We start from the raw sequence: 23,251 nt of genomic DNA, 5'->3' as shown, positions 1-23,251 counted from the left end.
AAACACTAAAACAACTACTGATTGGAAATTTTTTTCCTCCTTCTAAACTCTTGGCTCTTTAGGTTTTCTGTTGGGTATGTAAGTAGGATTGAGGGCTTTTGATGGAGGTTGGTAATATTGTATGGCTAAATAGTTTTGTATTTTTCTTTTAAAGACCTGTTCACAAAAACGTAGCATGGCAGGAATATCTTAAAATAGGACACGGACTGGAAACAATGTGACTAAAATGTGAACAAACAGTTCTGGAAAGCACATACTTAAGGGGAGTTCCTTGCAGGTCAGGAAAAGCAACTGTATTTGGAGAAGTTCTGCTGAGTTGAATTGCTTTTATATACCAGGGATCTCCAACAGGGTTGTTACTATTTGGAAATCTTAAAGAATTTAAGCTGGAAGCTTCCCTGTGACGCTTCAACCTTGTTTTGTTGCAGAATATACTGAAGTCTTTAATTTTTATCCTAGATTTTGTGTTTTTTGTAATTTCTTCTTACCATCCACTTCACTATGTAACTGTAAATGTAAATTCAGGTTTCTTTCTGTTATTGGATAGGAGCCAACAAAGTGTGTTAGACAAAGGCATAAACTGAGGACATACCACTAAATGAAGGTTTGTCACTATGAAGTTAGGGCAAATTTACAGCATACCATTACTGTCCATTAACTTTTGGGTGCTATTGGGAAATGAGACTGAAGTATCTGTGTCACATTGTGTGGAGTAGGTCACCTTTTCTTTTAAAAGAAAGTGCATTGACATAGCTAATTATACTGTTCTAAGCTTAGGCTCTTCCTTATTTACAGACTAACATGCCTGTGTAGGCTGTGCCTGGAGTGATTTTTGAGCATGCAAGGGATTACTTGCATGATGGGAGGTTCAGTGTATGCAGATATTCTTGCAGGACCTTGAGTATGGCATCTAGAATAGAAAGGCATAGGCTGGTCTGGTTACAACCAGTTCATTGGTCACGCTTCTCCTTTAATGGATTCAGGTTGTATAAGAAATCAGTCTCAGCCAACAAAAAACTGTCCAGGAAGACATGCTATTACTAAACTTGCCTACCTAGGCAGTTTCCCCCCTGTGTATTTTGGGATTTGTGCTAGCCACAGGAGTTCTTCCACTAAGTTCAGAGTTGCATAAGGGTTATTTAAGCATGTTTGCTTCATCTCAGGAGATGTCTGACCTCTGGCAATCAGAGCATGCTCAGTGTGGTAGACCATGGTGGAGAGGATTTTTAACAAACTAATAATCATGAATGTTAACCGTTCAGTTGGTTTGATTTCCTTAAATGTTTTTCCTGTTTTGTTGCTAGATGTAATTCAAGTGCAATATGTGTCTCATTACATTCGAGTAGTGAAAAATCCATTTAACCACCAGAAGAAATTCTAGGTTTCTCTGCTGTACTTGTAATTCATGTCTATCTGTAACTTGATCAGCCTGTTTTTTTTAAGATAATTTCTGTCAGTACAATGGATGAAATTAGTCTGTACGCAAAGACCTGTAGCTCTCTCTGTTGGCTAAGAGTCTAGCCGCTCCTAAGCAAATTCAATTATTGCACTTGTGTGCTATACTCTGTTCCATCTACAGTAGCTTTGCCTACCACTGAGATAAAGTGAGATGCTTTTGGAATGACAGTAACAATTTTTACAGTAGTTTTGGTGGGGGTTTTTTTGAGATCTCTATTCAGTCAAAAGTATCTTTCAAAAACTTAAATACAGTTCACATAACAGTAGTAGTTCCTTTCAGAAGATCAGCAAAATACACAGCTATAAATGTAAAAGATTTGTATGCCATTACAACTGAATGCTGTAGTTTAGATCGGAGGGGGTACTTTAAAAGTTGTCTAGCCGCTTCCTTGCGTGGTCGGGGGAAAGGTGCTCTTGAAAAGTCTATTCTCAGTTTGTGCTCTCTTCACTCTACCTTCAGCTTGTGTAAATGCTATAATACTCACTATCATTCTATGAGATGTGGCAGTGAAAGGGTTAACTGTTAATTCTGGAATCGATGCCAGTCAGCTTTAAATGGGCACCCAGCCGTTTGAGTTGAGAAATTAAGGTGGCAGGCATGTGCCGCTAGTCCTCTAACTGTGTTAGTCTGACAGGTCACAGAGGTTTGGAGTGCAGCAGGCGTTTTTGGCCTTACTTGACTATGTTTTGAGACTCTGATATGCCTTCGGACTTGAGTCCTCACCAAGCCTCTTCTATGACCCTTTCTACTCCCAGTAACTTAATCGCTTCATGTTGTACATGGTTTTACGAAAGAGCCGTTGGAGTGAAGGTATTTTTTTGTGGCATGGTTTGTTCCTGCACAGACGACTTCTTGTAAAGCTTGAGAGGAGTTGATGAAAGGCCTTAACAAGCACAAAGAATTTACTCCTTATTGAAAATGGTTGTCCGTTTTGAACCACATTTGTATGGATAAATACCACCCTGTTCACAGAAGAAAAACTGAGGTGAAAAGTGATTCTTTACCAGGTTGTTTTTATGAGTTACCTTCCTGGATAAGCTACTATGCTCATTTGCGTCTGTCTTCGTTTTCTCAGAGAAAAGCAGAGAGAAGACGAGAACTCATCTCGGAATTTCTCTGGGCTCCCAGCATGTTTAAATAGCTTTGGCAGCACGATGCCTCTTCTGGCATTATTCCACCAAAAATCTGCTGTCTAGTAATCTGTTGTAATTCAGTCTGCTGAAATTGCAGGGCGGATTGTTGAGAGAAGTGCTAAATGTATGCCACCTGCTCCCACAGTTAGGTGCTGTGAGTACTCAATATGAAGAAAATGCTATAGAGAGCAGTGTTCACGGAAAGAATAGGATTGGTGGGCGAGCATTCCCAGTTATTTTTTTAATAATGCGTGTGTTGCATATTTACATCACTGTGTCAGTGAAGGAACCTGTGAGCTTTGGCTCATATCCAGAGCTAAGAAAAAAATCCATAATGCACTGGGAAAAAATGTTGCATTTTAGTCTGCTCTCCAGCTGGAAGCACCTCTCTGTTCCCCTCTCTCTTTTTTAAAATGCACTTTCTTTTAAGAGAGGGTATACTCTGATTCTTTGATAAGTGTAGAACATGTCCCGTGCAATGAAGCTGTTTCTCTTGGGTATCTTAGGCTTTTGAAACTCTTCAGCAACAGTAAAGATGGGCTGGAGTCCCCGGCCCTTGGAAAATGTAAGGAAGTCCAAAGAACTTCCCTCCACTGAGTGCTTACGAAGAGTACATGACAACTCTCTAGAGAAAACACTGCGCCTTACTGTAACAGCACTGCAACAACACGGACTAATGAGCCGGAGTGGTCCAGCATGGAAGCTGTACTCCAAGAAGAGATGAAGATTGAAATTTTCCAGAAAATCTCATAGTAGTTGTATAGTGGCAATGGAGATATGTCCAATCAGAGCTCATGCTTTTTGTGCTAAGGGGCAACAAGAGCTTTTTCCCCCTTTAAGAAGAGAACATCTTGGACATGCAGATTTAATGACACTTAGAAGCAAGCTCTTTAAGGTTGAAAACTTTGGGAAACTTTTTTTTTAGTGCAACAGAAATACTGAACAACTATGTATGTCCAGGTTAGCCTGTCTTGATGCATTTGGAATATTCTTAATTGGATGGGTTCAAAGGGTGAGAGGGGGAGGTAGGGGAAAGAATCTGAATTGAAAATGGGAGTTTAAACAGGAGAAAGAATATTAGAGCAGGGCATTTGGGTCCAGCTCCATTTTTTGAGGTGTAGTTAGAATTCTTATGGGAAAGAGAAAGTAGTAAGAGAAGTGACTTGGTAGGTGTGTCATTATTAGCTCAGTGTACAAACAGAACACTTTGCTCTGTTCTGTGCAGTGTATAACAATCACATGTTATCTTGCCGAATGCTGGATTTTGCAAATACAGTCTAGCAAGCGAAGCCAAGCCAGCCGGCTAAGGGCAGCACCTGCATTCCAGTGGCTAGTGCAGATCATGTGATCGAAGTTATAACCCAGGTAAAATGTTAATCACTAAACTTGGCACAGTCGAAGCTTTTAATCTTTTATTGCAGTTTTCTAGGGAGAGGCAAGTTATGGATAACAGCCCAGAAAAACTGAAGAAGGAGTTAGAGGAAGAACTGCAGCTAAGTAGTGAAGACTTGCGTAGCCATGCCTGGTACCATGGACGTATTCCTCGGCAGGTACGTGGTCTTTGCATTGCCAACAGTGCTTTCAGCTTTTATAGATAAGCAGAATTACACTAAAGTGCTATACACATCTCGGATATCTGCATTAATTTAGTAGAAATGTAATGCTTATTCATGTGAAAGCTATGGTATTTATCACAGCTTGGCATAAAATGAGGATTCAGGGCAGACACGTGGAAAATATAGATATATCAGGATTTGTGTGCACTGAATAATGGCGGAAGTGGAATTTAAGCTTTGTATGAGAATACTGTCTCCACATATTTTTCAGACACACTGACATTAATTTGGTTCAGTATTCTTAATCAAAGTTAAAAGGTTCTTGTTTATTTTCTTTCTTGCACTTGGAATTCGGGGAGGAAAAAAAAAACCAGCCAACCAAACACAAGAAAATCTGTGCGATAACTTAATTTTGATCCTTAGGAAGGTAGTTAAAAATAGGTTAAAGCCGTGGTTGGGTTGGAGCTGAGGCTGCCGGAGCACCTGGAGCTCCCCCTGCGGGCAGCTCTGCGGAGAGGGGGCACCGCAGCCGCGCAGGCTGCGCTTAACCTCACTTTACCCTGTGAAAGGACTAACGCAAAACAGAAAACCAGGGTTTTTCTGGCTCTTCCTAGTACTATGCAGTATTCACAAAGAATGAAAAATGAAAGCTTCTGTAACTTAAGGTAATACTGAAAAGACAATTTCTGGGGTGCTGTAGTAATGGCTTCTAAACTTCAGCGTGACTGTCTTTAAAAAAAAAAAAAAAAAAAAAAAAGAAAAAGAAAAAAGCTTTAAACTCTAAAATCCTGAGTCATTGCTTTCCCTTCATGCCTTATTGTCTATTGGCAAACTAGAAGAAATACACATGCCAAAGTGGGTGATGCTTCTGGGTGCTGGGCGTTTTCCAAGAAGCCCCTCCAGATTTCTGCTGTGGGATGAGCTCTTAATTTTAGAATTGGGGAAACATCATTCTTCTACCACACTTCATGCTTTGCTTTGTATTTCTGGCTTTGTCTGTCCTCCCAGAGCAGCCAAATTAAGTTTAAGAATATTTTGTTGCAATGTGTTATTTGATGACTTGTTTTCTGATTCTGAAAGTATTTTTCTTTTTCCTCAAAGGTGGCAGAAGGCCTAGTTCAGAGAGATGGAGATTTTCTGATTAGGGATTCTCTCTCCAGTCCTGGGAACTTTGTTCTTACCTGTCAGTGGAAAAATACCTCTCAGCATTTTAAAATCAACAGAACGGTTCTAAGACTCAATGAAGCCTACTGCCGCGTTCAGTATCAGTTTGAACTTGAAAGTTTTGACAGTATACCCGGCTTAGTTAGATACTATGTTGGGAATCGCACACCGATATCAAAGCAGAGCGGAGCAATTATTTTTCAGCCTATCAACAGGACTGTGCCTCTCCGGTGTCTAGAGGAAAAGTATGGTGTAACTCCAGCCCGACAAAAAGAGCCAAGTGTCCCTGAAGGAAAAATAGAAACTGCAAAAAGGCTGAGTCTTGGCATATCCAGCATGCAATCCCCGGAGCAGAGCACGCCCAGAGGAAATCTTTTGAGGTACTTTAATGTTGCTGTCCTTATGGGGGGGAGATGAGGTAACTCTGTCAGCTCCCGCTGTAGGTGATGTGAATTTTCACTCTGATTTTAGGTGAGTGACTAGGCGTGAGGATTTGCTGATTTTTAGCAAAGGATTTTTTGGGGCCTAAGAAATCAGCAAATCCACAGAGGAAGAGCAGATGTAGACTCTGGAAGCACAACAGCACTGCAGCTTATCCAGTGACTTGGCAAATCTTGACTAGCATAAGACAAACGATTAAAATAAAGTCTTACTGCTGCTCCAGAGAAGTCTTTCTTTCCATATTTGACTTCTGCAACGAAAATACCAAGTATGGAATAATGGATCCTAATTTCAGTGTGCAAATCCAACGTTCCATTAAAAAGTCTCAACATTCAAAAAAACACCCTCATGAATGGTGCAAGGTAACACATACTATAGCCCATGTCATTGCTACCACAACAGCATGAAGTACCTTTTATTCTTATAAGCTGCCCAAGTGGAAAACTAACAATCCTTGCCCTGTTTACGATATATTCTGGCAATTAGGTATGTATGTTAAAAGTGTCGGATATACTGATATATTTTTGTTTGCATTTTTGTTTACCCTAGAAACAAAGAAAAAAGTGGTAGCCAGCCAGCTAGTTTGGATCATGTTCTGGAGAAAAGATTCCCTCTAAAGGCTCACCAGTCAGAGAGCTATCTGCTAATAGGTATGTTTTATAATTAAATGTTTTGCACTTAGAATCTGTGTGTGCCCAGGTGGTCTGTTACACTTCAGACCAAAGTGAGACTGTTGAGTGTTCTGAGTACTGTAAATTAAATATTTAATGGTCAGTGTAAGCTGTGTTAGCATACTGCTTGCTCTTTAAGTCATTGCAACAGGTTTTTTATTTGCAACGCACCAGCTAGTTGAGTACCTCAGCACACAGCAGGCTTCCACACCAAAAAAAGTGACAGCTACACTTGGCATTAATATCCTTTTTGACAGTGTTACCTTTCCTTACTTGTGCTTTACAAGCACTGACTTGTTTCACTCATTTCATCCTGCCAGAAGTATATTAAGTAGAAGCGGTGTTTCGTGGAAATTTTGGTAACTGGTTTTTCTCAGGGTAAAATATATAGATGTGGTAGTAGAAAAGCACTACTCTAAGTAGGAGAAAAGCACTACCATGGCGCTTGTACTCAGTTCTGTCCTCCTGTCTTTCTCAATCTTTCTCTCTTCACTATCCCTTTTGCTTTTTGTTCCTTTCAACACCTTTGCTGCTGTCATTTTCTTCCTCCAGGGATACAAGGTGTACCAACACTTGGTCATTTGTTGGTTGTGGCTTTTTCTTTCTCAGATTCTTCAGAGGTTTAAGCAATTGTTTCCATACTAACACACTGTGTAAGGAAGCTTGCAATGATGCATCTGTTCCCATGTGAACAAATTGTAGCGTTTGACCTCCAAGGCTGCTAGTAATTCTGAATATGCTAGCTGTTAAGATTTATAGTGCCTATTGTGGAAAGACTTCTCGAGACAAAGATAATATTAACTATTTCTATAGTGAGATTGTATTTTATAAGAAAGGGTGTCCTCCTGTGTTTAACAGTGGGATGGGCAGACATTCATAAAACAAGCTTCTGTCCATCTGTAATCTAATTTATTATCTTATTCCAATCCATGGCTGCAAAAATGTTTCTTTTGGTACTATAACAGTTAACCCGAAGAGTATTGTTGTGAGGGTCCTCTGAGCAGGTTCTGGTATCATACTGCTTATGAGCAGTGACAGGCTGTGATCTGCAGATTTTGTGGTCTGCATAAATTGAGAGGCAGCTGGAAACAAGCAGTAAAGCCCACATGATGCAAGCGGCTACTTTGCTGTAGGTACCAGCAGATTGGGAATGTCTGATCTAGGGTTCAGTCCTATATTGAACACCAAGGTTTGCATATACAACGAGTACCAGATGAGGCATAAATACACAGAAGTATATGGATATTTCTCCAGTTCTTCAAATCAGCTACTGTTTAGCAAAAAGATTGGCATCCCTGAAATTCATTCCTTCCATACCTTATTGCAGGTTCAGGCTTGACTTTGGGAAGCTTTTCTTTCATCTCAAACTTGTTGTTCTCAGAAATGACTCATCTTTTATGTGTGGTGTGGCTGGAAGTTTTTGCTTTTATAGCCTAGATCAGGTTACAAAGAAACCTCCTATTCCAAGCCATGGAGACTATCCAGCTCTGACAGTATAGCCTACGTATGCGGCAGGGACTGGAATTATTGTCAGCATTACCACAGAATAATATTATGGTGCAGCTGTTCTGTGTATTTGGGATTTTGGGAGGATCAGCAAGTGAATGGAATTTGCTGGCTAGCTCGTTCCTCAAAATATAATTTCATATACATTCTTGTCAGTGAATAATTGACATGAACTGACAATATTCTCAGGAAACAGCATTAAGGGATAAACCCTGCTACAGGCATCAGGAATTGTATGTTTTGGCCTTCTAAATTACTGTTTTCCCCTGCAGGTTCAAGACGTCCATCTCAATTACCTGAAGCAGATGCGGACTGCTGTCCAAGCTCTCCTGCGTTTAGAACAGGCAGTGAACCTTCTCTAAGCCCCACAGTTGTTCAGAAAGTCACCTCTGAGTCACAAACAGGGGAAGCTCTTCGAGGTTCAGACAGCCAGCTCTGTCCAAAGCCTCCACCTAAACCCAGCAAAGCACCCCTGATGAAGCCCCCGGATTCTCCTTTGGCTTCCCACAGTTCAGAAGGACACTATTGTGATCTGAGCCCTGCCGAAGATCCTGCAGCTACAAAACATTTATGTCAGAAAAACAGCTATGTGGAACATCTGACGCGAAAGGAGAAGGGAACACACTCATTCAGGAACTCTGAAACAAACTATTTTATCCTGGAAGATGACCCTACAATGAACTCTGCAGATCCCTTAGAAGTTCCAGCTGAGATGGCTGAAGAAGACAGCATCTTTTCTGCACCTGTTTTTGAAACGGTGTCTAGTTTTAAACCGAACGATTTTGAATCCAGGCTACTTCCTTCTGAAAACAAACCATTGGAAACATCAATGTTAAGAAGAGTTAAGGAGCTTTTCACCACCAACAACCCAAAGATTATTGCACAGCATATTCTGAGAATGGACTGCAAGGTAAAAAAAAATAAAAATCTTGCATTTTATTTTACGTTGTGTAAATTTAGACTTTTTAAAGAACTGATTTGAAAAGACTAATGGGTAGATTTGCAGCTAATAAATGTATTGACTTGCTTGCAGGAATTTTTAGGGTGGGGTGGTTTTTTGTTCCCATTTGAAGAACAAGATTGTTAACAAACCCTTTGGACTAAAGGTCTCCCACTGTCCTTGAATTTAGACTCAAACTCTCAGTGCTCCATATGCATGTTTTAAATCTCCTATCAGTTGCTGTGTATCTGTGATTCAGCCTTTCTTCTCCTCTGGAGGAAGAGCTGGCTATGCTGTAAACCCTTGTGGGAAAGACCTACTCGTGACAGGAAATAGCTAGTTATCTTGCAAGGGCAAATGGCAGACAGACATTACCTGGTCGCCATACTGCTGGCTGTAATGTAAGACATGCAATGGAACTAAATATATTGAAATTTCTAAAACTAGCTGCTCTCCTAATCTTTGTCTGAGTCTCTGTTTTACAGCTGGATAGATGGTGAGAGAAAATAGCTATCAGGACTTCTGCATTTCTCTCCTATGAGAGAACTGGATTGCTAGTGGAATTGTTTGGAAAGATGCGAAAACACAAAGAAGTATTTTTCACAATGTAGACTTTGCTCAGCTACCAGGGCCTGGAGATCAGCTATTGGACCAGAAATACGGAAAGACAGGAGAAGTCATCTTCTTATGAGATGATGACTTTGTGTAATAAAAAGAAATGTAACTGTAGTTGAATCTGCACTGCTTTGCTGGGATGACTGAGTGCTGTACCTGCCACAGAGCAGCTACCGGAACCAAGTGTTGCTACCGCAACCAAGTGCCGCCAGTTTTGTTGGGTTTTGGTCAGTTGTTTTTTTAAGAGCAGCTTGAGAAGAAACACATGCAGCTAGTCACTGGACAACTCCACTGCAGGCAAGCAGGGAAGCGGGAATGGTGGTGCTCCAGAAGAAACGTGTCTGTAAGCACTCTCCTAGTGCTGCTGCACTGGTTCACACCATAGGTCTGGCAAGGGGACACTTCATGGGAGCAGCAGCGGGAGGAGTGTGCGTGAGTGCCTGCCAGCTGCTGGGTTCCTGCCAAAAGCAAACACAGCTTCCCCCTCAGTAGCAGTGTTGGCTGCTGCTAAGTGAGGCTTCATACAGACATGGTGACTCAGAGAAACTCAGCTCCACAACTGCTTGGCCTTTTCAGAAGTGATAGATTGTGGCTTCTTCACTATGGTTCCAAGAGTAGTAACAGCATTCTCTAATGTTTCAGTTCCAAAACTCACCTTCTAATAACAATAACCAGAATGTCTTTTAATATATTGGTAAAGAGTATGTTGCTTGAAGACATAGGATATGCATGCCTTAAAGAAGTAGTAAGGGTGTGGGGGGGTGTGGGGGGGTGTGTATATATATATATAGTATTCAATCAGTCATTATTAATCTTCTTATTTTAAATCCTATCAACTTTGGAATGAGGCCAAGGAAGCTGGCCTGCTGGAAGTATGGGAGCCTGTACAATTAATTAAGAGTCACTGGAGTGTTTTACAGAAACAGACTTTTGAATTTTGGAGCAGGAACAGTAACTAGCTGGGACACATAGAGAAGTCTATTTTACCTTCATCTGGCAGTGCTGAGAGCCAGTGACTGTCATTCACTGGTAACTTGTTGCATATGACTGCACTGATAAGAACTGCATGAGACAATGAGATTGGCATGTGAACGGGGTCGGAATAAATGCTTTGAACTGAGATCCATGATAAGGCTGAAGTTCGTAGGGCTTCTCCTGGCATCAGTAGCTCAGTTTGCGTTTTAAATAATTACATTTCTAATAATGAAAGAAGCACCCATATGCTAAGTGTGGAGTGAATATCTGCCACTTGTGTGCCTGAGAGGGCTTTTTGTGACGCAGGAGCAGTAATCAGTGTGGCTCCAGGGGCTTCGTATCACCCCTGCGTCTCTAGACTGAAACAGGTTTCTCTGCCGTGCTAGATTTTGTACCAGTGAGGCTTGTTGTGTGGCCCAGATTGCGTTCACCTTTTCATAACCAAGAAAGCCTGCTGATGGGTGTATCAGGAACAGCAGGCAGATTGGTTTGTAAATGTGTCAACATACAGGCCTTAAACCAGCAGATAATCTCACATGATCATATTAATGTGGTTTTTCTTGTAATTAGCATACATAATTGTTACTGATATAACCAGTAGCTAATATTGTATGTTTAAAAAGCAAAGACAAATTGGTGAGGGTGTCAGCTTTCACATACTGACTTTATTAGGCACTCAACGTTCAGTGTCCTCCTTAAAGTCCTTTTACTAATTAATCCTTATGAGGACCCTGTGGTGTAATCCAAAATCATTCTGAGCAGTCATCTTCTTTAGAAATTACAAAGGTGAAGCAAATGTGCACATCTTTAAGGGGAAAGAGCATCTTTAAGGGGAAATGACAAGCATCAGGCCAAGAGAGTGCCATGTTTCTTGAACTTGCATATGAATCTCCTTCTGGAAGTGGAAGACAGAAGTTTGATAAAGCATTTTGGTCACACCTTTTAGGTTTTCTGATGGCTGAATCATGCAAAAAAAAAAAAAAAGATATTATTGGTCTTTGTGTAAGGCACTGAATGTGCATAAGTTAACTAAAATGGTTTTTCTTTGATTACGAGGTGCACTTAGCTCTATATGCCCTGCACTAACCTGGAGGACTTCTACATGGCTAGGGTTTTGGGGTTTTTTCAAAACTTACGCACAAATTTTTGCACTTCACAGGTGGCAAGGATACTAGAAGTTTCTGAAGAGATGAGGAGGATTATGGGAGTGAACTCTGGTCTTGAACTGATTACATTGCCTTACGGACATCAACTGCGCCTTGACCTAATTGAAAGGTAAATGTTCCTGTTACTCATTTCCAGGGCAGATGGCCAGAAGATCAGAGCATTGCTACATTGTACTCTACGTTTCCTCAAAGAATGCTCTCCTGCACGTTTTCTGAATTTGTGTGTACAGAAGATAATATAATGAGATAACACATAACTTCTTTTTGCACAGGAAAAAAGTCCTTAAGGTCACGGGGCAGCTCCATGCATGTAATACAAGGAAAGGGGAGTTGTAGTGAAAGCAGGGTCCTTTGAGCTGCTGAACTCAGCTCGCCTTTAAGAGCTCAGGTAAACTGAAGTTCAGCTGAGCACGTAAATAGTTGTGGAAGAGACTGAAGGTAGCAGCCTTCTGCAGCTGGGGAAGAGGCCAGAGGATCTAGCAAAGTTAAAAATGATCAGCAAAGCTTTTTGTAAAACCTCTGCACAAGTTAAGGGGGAACAATGAGGGTCTTCTATCCCTGAGCTAGCTTTTCTGCTTCTCTGATTCAGAGTTCAATAGTTTGGTTGCTGAAATTTAGGGGGAAGGTCCCAGGATTTGACTGTGGAAGACAAAGGGAATTGGGCCAACTTTCCAGTAAGTGTTCATTCATTCACTGCTTGAGCAGAATTTTGTATAGTAGTAGTATCTTAGGAAAATTTATTGAAACTCAAATTCAAAGGCAATGTGTATGTATTCCATATAATGGTATTGCTGCTCTTGATACAAAGATGTTGGTAAGACTAAGTTTGCTGGGCACACCAAGAAACTGAAATATACCTTTGAACTGATCTTCTCTGAACATATGTACAGCGTAATGTATTATTAATAATTTGTAACCTGTAGTATAAATTGTTTCACTTACAGGCACAATACTATGGCAATAGGAATAGCTGTGGATATCTTGGGTTGCACAGGAAATGTAGAAGATAGAGCGGCAACATTAAACAGGATTATCCAAGTTGCAGTGGAGCTGAAGGACTCACTGGGGGATTTGTATGCATTTTCTGCCATTATGAAAGCACTGGAAATGCCACAGGTAAAAATCAGTTTCTCTTTATGTTCCAAAACATAGAGTTGTTTGATGGTTTATTTAATTTAATTTATGCAATTTCTTCAAGACTAGAGAGATCATCAGAACAGAAACTTTGTCACTAGCAGTGTACTTTTCCCATTAATTGCTATGGAGTCAATAATGGGTATGCTCTGTTTTGTTTGAACAGGTCACTAGGTTAGAACAAACCTGGACGTCTCTAAGACATCGCTATACCCAGACTGCCATTATGTATGAAAAACAGCTGAAGCCATTCAGCAAAGCTTTGCACGAAGGACAAGATGAGTGGAATAGTGAGTATGAGGGACACTGGTTTCTATTTAGCCTTTTAACTCTCCCACTACTGATTTCCTGAGCTGAGGCAGCTGCTGTTTTGATAGCTGTGCAACATATGTTAAAATGACTATGTGAACTTGTGTAATGCAGTATAAGACAATGAAATAGAAGGAAACAAGCTGACAGCCAAACATCAGTGTGTGCATGTACCCATGCAGACTACAAGATTCTGCCCAAAACCACGCTCCCTCGTTGTGGAGCAGGAGCTGAAACACTGCATCATCTTGCCTCAAAGACAGGAAAAAAATCTCCCTCTTCCTCAGAGAAGAGTTACTTCTGGCAGATTTTGCTTTTTATTTGCTTTGCCTATTGGATCAGAGGATGAATCCTCAAATACGGTTAGTCAGATAATTAACATCAGGTGCTCATGCATCAGTCGTTGCCGCTCTGGTCTCCAAAGCGGTACAAGGGGGAGATAACATTTCGCTGAATGTTTCTCTAAGAGAAGGGGTAGAGAAGGAAAACTTTTTAGCATCACAGAATTTGTTGGAATGACCCAGATTTTGTATATGCTTAAAATTTCTATGCCACTGTCTAATAATTCAGCAGAGCCTCCTCCTGTAGCAAATGCAGTTTTCCAACACTCATTTGTCTTGGCCTTCTCTCCCAACCAGTTCACTGGAAACTGGTAGAACGGGTGTATCTGAGGTAAAGTGCTAATTTGAAAGATTAAAGACAAATGGTAGTTCCCAACTTTGAAAAGAATACTGCAGTTACAATACTTTCTTCAATTAGCTGGTTTTATACTGTCTGATGATACGATTCATTTGTTACTCTCTATATCCCAGAGACTGTCACTGCTCTACAGAACAACGTAACAGTACCACTGTTGATGCCTTTCATTACCCTGATGGAGCGACAAGCTGTCACTTTTGAAGGCATGGACCTGTGGGAAAGCAGTGACCAAAGCTGTGAAATAATGCTCAAGCACTTGGCCACAGCTCGCCAGATAGCACGGAACGCAGAAATGTACAGCTTGACTGCAGAACGGATGCTGGAAGGTAGGGAGCACTGCTAGCAGAAACTACTGCACATTAACAGAATGTCTGGGTTATGTCTAAAGAATAAGGTCTCCGCCTAAGTGCCACTAAAAGTCAGTGCAGGAAATTCTCCTCTTTCATGGAAGCTGAGATAGTAGCAAATGTCCTGCAGGAAACGCAGTCTGAGGACAACATCAGTACTGTTTAAAAGCAGACAGTAAATTATTCATCACTATAGTTCTCCACCAAGCAATATCGCATACAGTTTTGTTAAACAAACATACGCAAAAGTTCTCATGACTTGATATGCTGACTCTTCTAGCAACTGAATAGAATGTACAGTAAGGACTGAGGGTAACTTCCTGTCTTCTGTACAATTCAAAATTCCGCCCATCATAATCAGATTCTTTACAGCAGGGCAGGATGCAACACTGAGATCTTGACCGCTTGCAGCCAGAAAGCAGCAACATGTTAATAATTTGACTTTCTATTTCAAACTTGCAGTGAAAAAGTTAAGGGAGGGGAGAGAAATGTAAGTATTTCTGCAGGCAGCATGTATATGTCAGTAATTATATTTAAGGTCAGGCTGCGATGACAGTTCTAGCCAATCAGAACTGAGCAAAGGATAGCCTGTCCTAGTGTCTCTAGAGCCATTTGTGAGCTAGTAGAATGTCACAGATAGATGAAAAGGATTTTCACTGTTTTACTAGGTTGTTAAATTCGGTGTGCAAAAGGAACCCAGCACACTACAGCTTATCTTATTTGGAGGGAAATAAAAGCCACTTCTGAATTAACAGCTTGCCTGATGGTCATGCTGTGGGATTCTTTTTACTTATTAGGTTTCCAGCCAGATGAAGAGATGAGCGAAATCTTCAAGACAGAATTTCAAATGAGATTGCTCTGGGGCAGCAAAGGAGCACAAGTTAATCAAAATGAAAGATACAAGAAATTCAGCCAGATTTTAACTGCACTTTCCCGAAAACTGGAACCTCCTCCAGTGAAGCAGGTGGAACAATTGAGTATATAAGACTCTGTAACACTATTTAAATTATATACTTGAAATAACCTTAGCTTTCTTTTGGCAATGGGATACTGCACAAACTTTTTGCATTTCAGAAGATGTTTAGAACTTTTAACTGCACAGTACACACTTGTTTTGAAACTACTGATTTCTAAACAAATTATTTATTTATTGTGTTGCCAAGTCATTTAATGATCCCTTTAAACAGTTAGGTTATCCCTGTAAGGTAGTCTTACAGCTTTCTGTATTTACCCAGAGTTGCAATGTTTTGATAATGCCTACGAGTAAGGGCATTGGCATCTTAATATTAAAATGAAGCAAATAGTGTAAATAAAATGACAGATTAAGTATGTGACATTGCAGAACATTTGTTGTATAATACTCCTTTAATGAATATAAAACGGTGTACATAGAATCGTGAATTAAAGAGTATCTTTATGCAAAATAATTTGCATATTTGCAGATCGCAGAAATGATCCTTTTTCTCTGACCACAGCAGAAGGCTTAACTATTACTGCACCTACGAAAGTAGAAAATGAGTTGTGTATGTGTTGGGACAACTTGCTTTTTTTTTTTAAGACATCTGTAGTACTTTGGCTTTTGCTGGAGCCTGCACGACAGCTACGCTGCCAGGAATGAATGATGAAATGGCAAGAACAAACAATCCAGATAATTAAAATGCTTTCGGATATGAGTAAATGTGGGTGTACGTATCTATTAAACTTGCTTCATTTACTGAGGTGAATCACTTTGGTAAGTAGTTTTGGCTGGGTTTTTTTTTGTTGGATGAAGGCAAAGCATAAGCTGTTAGCACTTTTCATAGGAAATCAGCACGCACGCTGTTTATATAAGGAATGCTTTAGCAGCAAATTCCACTTTGTCACATAAGGAGCTGGTGTATAAGTATTATCCTCAGAAGTTGTATAAATATTTAAGGAAGAACTATGGTTAGAGCTGCATGTGCTCATTGACAGTAAGCCTTTTTCTGGCATGAGATGTTACTTACAGCATTTGAAAGTATTTGAGTAGGCTAACAACACCACCAACACCTAAAGAGTATTATCTGTTCCCCCCATCTACAACCATAGCATAGGTTCTACCACCATAACAAGAGGTTACAGACCTCAAGCTGCAGGTCTCCCTGTCAGTCTTAACAGAAAACAAATGGGGAAGCCAATTACTTAGACCATGAAAAGATTTTTTTATTCCATGAAAATATTCTCAACAGAGAACACTATTTTTAAACAAAGCATTTAACATTTAGGAAATCAACATGTGCACAAAAAAGGATTAAAAATTACTGGAAAATGTAAGATTCTTTAAGACAACTCACGTTCAGAATTTTAGAATAAGTGATTTATAACTAGCTGTGCAAGTACAAATGTTTTTTTCCTATGTTTAATAACCCTCATACAAGTTGCACTATCCCTCATGAAAGCAACCTGCCTCCAAAGGAAGCAAATCCTGGTTTTAGAAAAACAAACAGTAGCGTGAAAAGAACATTTAGTCCTTTACCAGGAAGTGTTATTACTGACCTGCAAGGCTGTTAGCCAGGCAAACCACAGGCCCTTTAGCAGAAAATACACAGATCACGTTTCCTCCTTTTCTCTAACTTTAAAATAAAAAAGCACTAGATTTAAAACCAAACCAAAACAAAAAATAAAAAACAACAAACCCCCCAAGACCCCCGAACCCAAAAAACTACCTAAGTAGTTTTGTCAGTATTGAGTAATGTCACATTATTATATAAATAACCCTGTATACAAGCTCCAAAAATCTAAACTTTAGAGTTTAATAGCCCCCATAATACACTAGGTCAAGCTGTGTAATAGTGGTATACATAACAAAATGAATAAACCTCTACACAAGTCACTCATATTCAGTTTTACGGGTAGTACAGTTCCTAATAACACTGAAATTAAAAAGAATCCAGCACTGCTGCATCCAAATATTGCTTCAGACCCCAGAAAAACAGGATGTTTTGATTATTATTACATTTCCCCAAACAGCAGGTGGCTGGGTTGACAAGCTCGCTTTGATACAAGTATCCCTCCCCCCAACATCTCTAGTCTAATTCTTATCGCCCTAATAAATCAGATAGAATGTATTTATTAATAGAACCACAAATGGGAGGCAAGACAACATAAGCAATAGGGGCACTGCAGACAACTATATTTACACATATAAACATATCCAAATTTCAATTGTTTACAAGTAAAAGTGCACATAGATCATTACGAAGTATCACTCAAATTTCAACTGGTCCATACAATGAAGCATCACCTGGAAATGGACTAGCACTGCAGTAAGTAAAATTGGAACTTACTTCATAGTCAAAAACTAAAAGACAGTTTCCATAAAAATATTCTAAAAAATATTAAAGTCAAATGAAAAGATACATGTTTCAATGTATAAAATTCATGATGCACCATGTATCTGGTAAAGTAGAGCTCTAGAAAACACCTACCGTGGCTACCTCAGCAGCTGCAGCACTGTGAAAAGAGCTGAGATGCAAAGCCCTTTGCGGGATACTGTACGTGGTAGTGTTGGCAAACAACAGGTTTAGGCACTCGAGTTTAAGGCAGCATTTGAATGGCAAGTGGTTGACTTCTGAAAACAGTCATTAGCTTGCAGTGGTGAATCCTCTCTGGTGGTGTTCCAGGTTTTCAGTGCTCACAACAGGTTACTGAAGTGCTGAAGATGGACCACAGTTCTAGGAGTTTCTCTTGATTGCATTGTAGGCTAGAGCTGAGATGTATTATTTCCCCAAATGAACACAAATACATTATGGCCTCTTTATCAGTTATGCCAAAAACTGGAATGTAATGATGGTTGCAGTGGTATAGTTATAGCAGCATACATGGATACTGGGATGAAACTCTACTGCTGAAGATATTTAAACAAAATGATTTGTTACAAAATACGACAAGCAATGATGGCAAAGTGTTATGCAGACATGCCTGACTGTCCTAGGCATGCAGGAGGAGGTTAAGGGCGAGCATGGAGGTGGCACAGGCAGACTGATAACTGACATATATGGTTCTAAAGGGCTGCCAATTAAAATGAGTCGGAAAAGAGCATAATTGAGATAACCAAAACACAGCACAAGCTAAAATATAGTTTGTGCATCTGGGACAACCTAGGACAATGACAATAAAGCAATTTTAGGAGCAGTAGCCTTTTTAGTCTGGTAATGGAACTCTATTTTCCTGCACAAATTGAAGAATTTGTAATACATCCTTACCTATGTATGGAGATGCTAAGATGTTAGTGACTAAATGTATGTCTGCATGCATTCATGCAACTAGCTTTTCCCCTTGGGCCTCCCCGTCTAATACCCCACCCCCACCCGCCCCCCAGCAGCTGCATGTAACCTCCTTCAAGATCTCGCCCATTTTCTCAGAAACCCGCTTCAGGAACCTGCAGTCCAAGAGGAAAAAGAAAAGAACAAAGTTACTGAAGGCCTTTAGAAGACAGAGAAGCGTGCTCAGTTCTAACAGGCCTTTCTCGGTGGCTATACATTAGCCTTGTACTTCATTCCACAAACTCTCATTAGAAATACGAGCCGCAGCTTTTAGATTAGCTTTTTTTTTTTCTTCCTAGTAATCAAGTAGTGCAATGCAGTTTCCGATCCTCAATGATTTAGCAGTGAGGGGAATTACTGTACATTTAAGACCTTGATTTCAAACTAAACACGATGCAATTCAAAGACTTAGCTTACAGGCACAGATTAAGAATATGAAATCATTCCCTTTTCAGGAACAGAGAGGTTTCAGTAAGACATCACATCACACATTACATGTGGTCTCTTTTTTTGTTTGTTCAAGGTATCTAGAGTTAAAACAACGAAGTTGTGTCCAATACACAACATTCTACACTAGAAGTACTGAAAAAGAAGGAGAGGCAGGTCAGTGGACTTTCTGTCCTTCTTAATCATAATGTTTTTTCCTGAGTATTTTTGTTGAGCTTTCAGAATCAGAAAACATTTTCCTGTTTAAGAAGTGAAAGCTGCCAAGTATTTGCTAAGGAAGGAAATTAATAATTTTCAGTAACTGAGTTCAGTTAGTTATTAGAGGAAAAAGCCCTCTGCTTTAAGTATATAGTTTAAATCATAAAAGTGGAAACAGTAAAACTTCGAGATCATTAAAACTAAGTAATTTTTTAGTTCTCTATAAAACCAAAGTATGCTGTAGAACAAGCAGGAATCCTGCTCCATTTCCGTTAATAGCTGAATTGGATTTAGTGCTTTGTAAAGCAGGAACACTACTAGATCAGTAAACAAAGCAGAAGACATTGGTCAAAATTACAGACCAGTGTAAGATGTGTAATTTAATGCGGTCATCTCTGAAAAAACTATAGCAATCTCACATTGCAAATAATAGACCATTGCTGACCTGATATTCTAATGCTTTCCATGAACCTGTGTAACTTACTATTTTTCCACTATTTTCCCTGGGGAATGCACAACTGAAAGCTGCCAGTTTACTGTTAGATATAGGTTACTGCACCTTTGCTGTTTTTCTCTAGCGTTACATCTATATATGATGTTGGCACATAGCCTTCCTCTCCATTATGTCTTCGAGCTCTTGTCCACCCATCTCCTTTGTCCTCCTCAATAATGTACAAAATTTCCCCTTCTTTCATTGCTAGAGTGCCTTCATTATGACCTGGGAAAAAAACAAGAGGCAAAGAAGTCTCAGTGTTCAGACAGATTTTCAAGTCATCTTTTTCCCAGGGCATAGTTTCCAGATTATATATAAACAGGAAGAACCAAAAATCTGTGCAAGAGAACATATGGTCAAACAGGCTTACAGACAAAAGCCTAGTCCAATTTGTAAAGCTGAATATTTGCCAATAGCTGTGCTAGTATTTATCTTAAAACAGCACAAAAGTACTGCTCATGAATTAAAAGCGATTTGCAAAATATTTCCACTGATCTTATAAGCAACTAGTTGCTCATACAGTTAATTTACTTTAAATCATTTTACCTGTCTTCTCCATAACAAATGATCCATGTCTTATAGTCAAGTTGCCCTACAGTCAAGGAATCGCAGTGCATGTTGTTAACCTTACCATCAAACGGATATATTGCCTTGCAATGTCCTATAGCTGGTAACGGATCATCATCTTCAAACTCATCATCAAACTCATTTGGATGCGCATGTTGCTGTGGTGGGCCTCGAACTTCCTGATTTGCATCATCCGTGTAACTCCCTTCAGGGCTATAACGCAATGATTGGAGCGTGAGGACTTTGAAGAGTTCCTAGCTCTAAAACTCAGAACGTATGTGCATCGCAGAAAGGGCAGACCATGGCTATCACTCCGGGAATGCCTATTAGCAGCTTTTATATTTACTGCTGGAGGTGATTTTCTGAAAATACTGACGGCTTGGACTGAATTCTGCTACAAAAACAAACATAAATTTGACATACCTGTCTCTATAGAACATGGAAACTTCGTGAGCCTTGTGCAAAGGAATAAGATAGCTTTAAAAAGCACTGCTATTTAATGAGTGGGTGTTTCAATTAGGCTCACTATTTTTTGTCACCATAATGACATGAAGTGACCTCTAGAATTCAGAACCAGTAATATTTTCCTTTAGAAGGACATAAACTTTCAGAGGGTAAGTAACAACCACCCCCTGCTGTTAACTATCAAAGAGATGTACCGATTCTAGCATAAGATAGAAAAGCAGTAGAGATAGAATAGTGACCTCTCTCTGCCCTGTGTTACAAGGTGGTTGATATCACTGCTGTGCCTCCTGTCGCTTCTGGCTGCTACTTTACCTTCAACTTCAGAGAGCCAGGCCTTGGGGAAAAAAGACAAAAATATTGGTGTCAAATAAAACTTGATTCTAAACCAGCAAATACCATTTAACAAATGCACCTACCTGCCAACAGTATAAAGTGTATACTTGTCAGCAGATTGCATTCACATGTGAAGTCTCATAATTCCTTCACATGAAGCGTGAACCTATCCCTTATGGTCAGCATATAGTCTATACAAGTCTTCAGGAAAAAAATAATGTTTACTCACCTATGAATTTCAGATTAAGTGATTAATAAGAAATTACTCTAAACAGTTTACATCTTTAATAATGTACATCCTTATTCTAGCCTGATGAACATACTTGAAAATAGGGCACCCCACAAAAAAATTGTATCAGGAGCACTTTCTTAAATCAAGTCATTTTTCTGGGTGCTATATTTATAATCCATAAGGGGAACCACAATTTTACCACTTGTTTACATTTTCTAAGGAATTGTTTTGGAGTCTAACCTCATTCTTGTGTATTTCCATCCGAAGACGGTCCATGTTGCTCATAGTCTCAGTTAATTTTGGTTGCAAACTGCCTGGATCACCCATCTGGGGATTTTTTTCATAAACATCCTTCATCTTGATGAGGGCATCTCTAAAAACATACAAAACCCGACAATATCTATAAAAATTACTTACATCAGTACTGATTCATTAAAGCTAAAATAGTGTTTACGTGTATTAGATCCCACCCTGTGATTAGATATTAAGCACAGACATGAGGAACTACTGCTCCCCACACCATGCCTAAATCCTTTTCCCATTCTGTCATCTTAGCACTTTGCCTTCCTTCCTTGTGTCGCGCACAAGGACTCCAACTGTCAACGCTTCTCTATCCAGTTTCAATACTGTTGCCCATATTGGTTTTTATACACAATTTCCTAAATATTAATAACATTTTTTTAACACATTAAGTTGCAGCTGTCTTGCTCAACAAACCTACACACTGATTTATTTTTTTTTTGGTGCATGCTTTTAGGTCCAATGTTAGGATCAAAATGTGTGTTATAGTAAGGGAGAAGGAAGCAATGCTAACAGGACCTCCATACAAGAAGCCACAAACTTAAAAAATGCTCTGTAATAACCTGGACTAGTATATTCTCTCCTAGCTTTTGAGCACTGTTTGCTTAGGTAGAGGACTTCAAAAGAAGCAGACAGAGAGAGAACCATGACAAAACTCCAAAAAATGCACTCACTTTTGGTCTGTTTCCTTCTGTAGTTCTCTGTTGAGTTCATCGATTCTCTGTTGCAGTTTCTTGCGTCTTTGTTCTGGAGGGAGATGGCTGAAGTCTTCTAGCGCAGGGCCCTGCAAGCAGAAATACTATTAAACAAGTAACACGCACATATCTGGACGGCTGAACTGACATACCCACACACGGACAGTGTTCACTGGGAGCAGGATGGACCTTTAAAAAACTCTACTTGACACACAGCTCTATAAAAGACCACAACAGAATAAATGCATATTCTTGCTGCCAGATCCTAGTCATTCATTCAAGGTTCTTTCTGCCTTCTGTAACAGTTGGCTCACAGATGTAATTCTAATTTTGGAGACTTACTTATTTTTCTGAGAAGCTGAGCCATGTACCTCCTATTACATCCACTGCACTTAAAGCAGATTTAGAAAGGACAGAATTAATTACTACAGAGTAATTTCAGTCAGAACAAAAATCTAAGATGTGTATATAATAATAATGTGTATATAACTGATTCTTTCTCTGGAATGTGTGTTCTATGGCAATTTGGATGCTATCAAAAGAAAAATACTGTATTTTGGATCTTAATTCCAAAGTAGTATTACAGTTCTCTTCCAGATGTTCAGCAATCTTGCTAAAAAACATTAAAACTTAGAAAGTTCTGATGCATTTTACCTCGAGTAAAACTAGTTCCTAGAGCACAGAAAAAGCCTTTATAACATCAAAATTTTTACTTAAATTTGTTAATCTGAATCAAAACTTGCTCAAATATTCAAAGTCATCTTTTACATCATAAAAATAATGTTTCAGGGAGGGAAGAAATCTCCTACTTTCCAAACTTTAAAAAAAACCAAACCCACACAAACTTACTTAAAGCCCACCTATTGTTACGAGCCTAAACCTGCAAAGGTCTGATTGCATACTTGTGCCAAGATTATAAAGAGGATGGAAGGACTTGGGTGTGAAAAGCCCGGGAAGAGATTTTTATGCATCTCGAGAGTTTGTTGTAAAAATTCTTCCCCTCAGGGTGACAGACACCAAGAGTGTTAAGAAGGAAATATGGTACAAGTCTTAATAACAGAAAGTTAAGTTACGTTATTTGTGTCCCAGTTGCCTAAGAAAGTTGGTTTTCGCACAAGAAACC

General features: G+C 39.6%; 2 protein-coding genes across 2 annotated transcripts in view; one reads left to right on the top strand and one right to left on the bottom strand.

Moving 5' to 3' along the window:
* The window catches only part of BCAR3 (breast cancer anti-estrogen resistance 3), a 52,939-nt gene extending 37,401 nt beyond the window's left edge, over positions 1 to 15,538 (top strand). The window contains exons 3-11 of the mRNA XM_009884748.1: positions 4,014 to 4,142; positions 5,250 to 5,692; positions 6,303 to 6,403; positions 8,203 to 8,840; positions 11,620 to 11,735; positions 12,571 to 12,742; positions 12,927 to 13,050; positions 13,882 to 14,094; positions 14,913 to 15,538. Coding sequence (XP_009883050.1) covers positions 4,014 to 4,142; positions 5,250 to 5,692; positions 6,303 to 6,403; positions 8,203 to 8,840; positions 11,620 to 11,735; positions 12,571 to 12,742; positions 12,927 to 13,050; positions 13,882 to 14,094; positions 14,913 to 15,100 — 2,124 coding nt within the window. The 3' untranslated portion in view covers positions 15,101 to 15,538. The remainder of the gene's footprint in view (positions 1 to 4,013; positions 4,143 to 5,249; positions 5,693 to 6,302; positions 6,404 to 8,202; positions 8,841 to 11,619; positions 11,736 to 12,570; positions 12,743 to 12,926; positions 13,051 to 13,881; positions 14,095 to 14,912) is intronic.
* A 2,486-nt stretch (positions 15,539 to 18,024) lies between these two features.
* FNBP1L (formin binding protein 1-like) overlaps positions 18,025 to 23,251 on the bottom strand; it is a 32,217-nt gene continuing 26,990 nt past the window's right edge. Inside the window, exons 10-15 of the mRNA XM_009884900.1 lie at positions 22,108 to 22,217; positions 21,374 to 21,506; positions 20,808 to 20,902; positions 20,168 to 20,316; positions 19,603 to 19,761; positions 18,025 to 18,514 (exon numbers count right to left, since the gene is read on the bottom strand). Coding sequence (XP_009883202.1) covers positions 18,507 to 18,514; positions 19,603 to 19,761; positions 20,168 to 20,316; positions 20,808 to 20,902; positions 21,374 to 21,506; positions 22,108 to 22,217 — 654 coding nt within the window. The 3' untranslated portion in view covers positions 18,025 to 18,506. The remainder of the gene's footprint in view (positions 18,515 to 19,602; positions 19,762 to 20,167; positions 20,317 to 20,807; positions 20,903 to 21,373; positions 21,507 to 22,107; positions 22,218 to 23,251) is intronic.

This window comes from Charadrius vociferus, unplaced genomic scaffold (assembly GCF_000708025.1).
Source record: "Charadrius vociferus isolate BGI_N301 unplaced genomic scaffold, ASM70802v2 scaffold163, whole genome shotgun sequence".
NCBI classification, from domain to species: Eukaryota; Metazoa; Chordata; class Aves; order Charadriiformes; family Charadriidae; genus Charadrius; species Charadrius vociferus.
The sequence above is the reverse complement of the archived record's forward strand: the minus strand, read 5'-3'. Positions and strand labels throughout refer to the sequence as shown.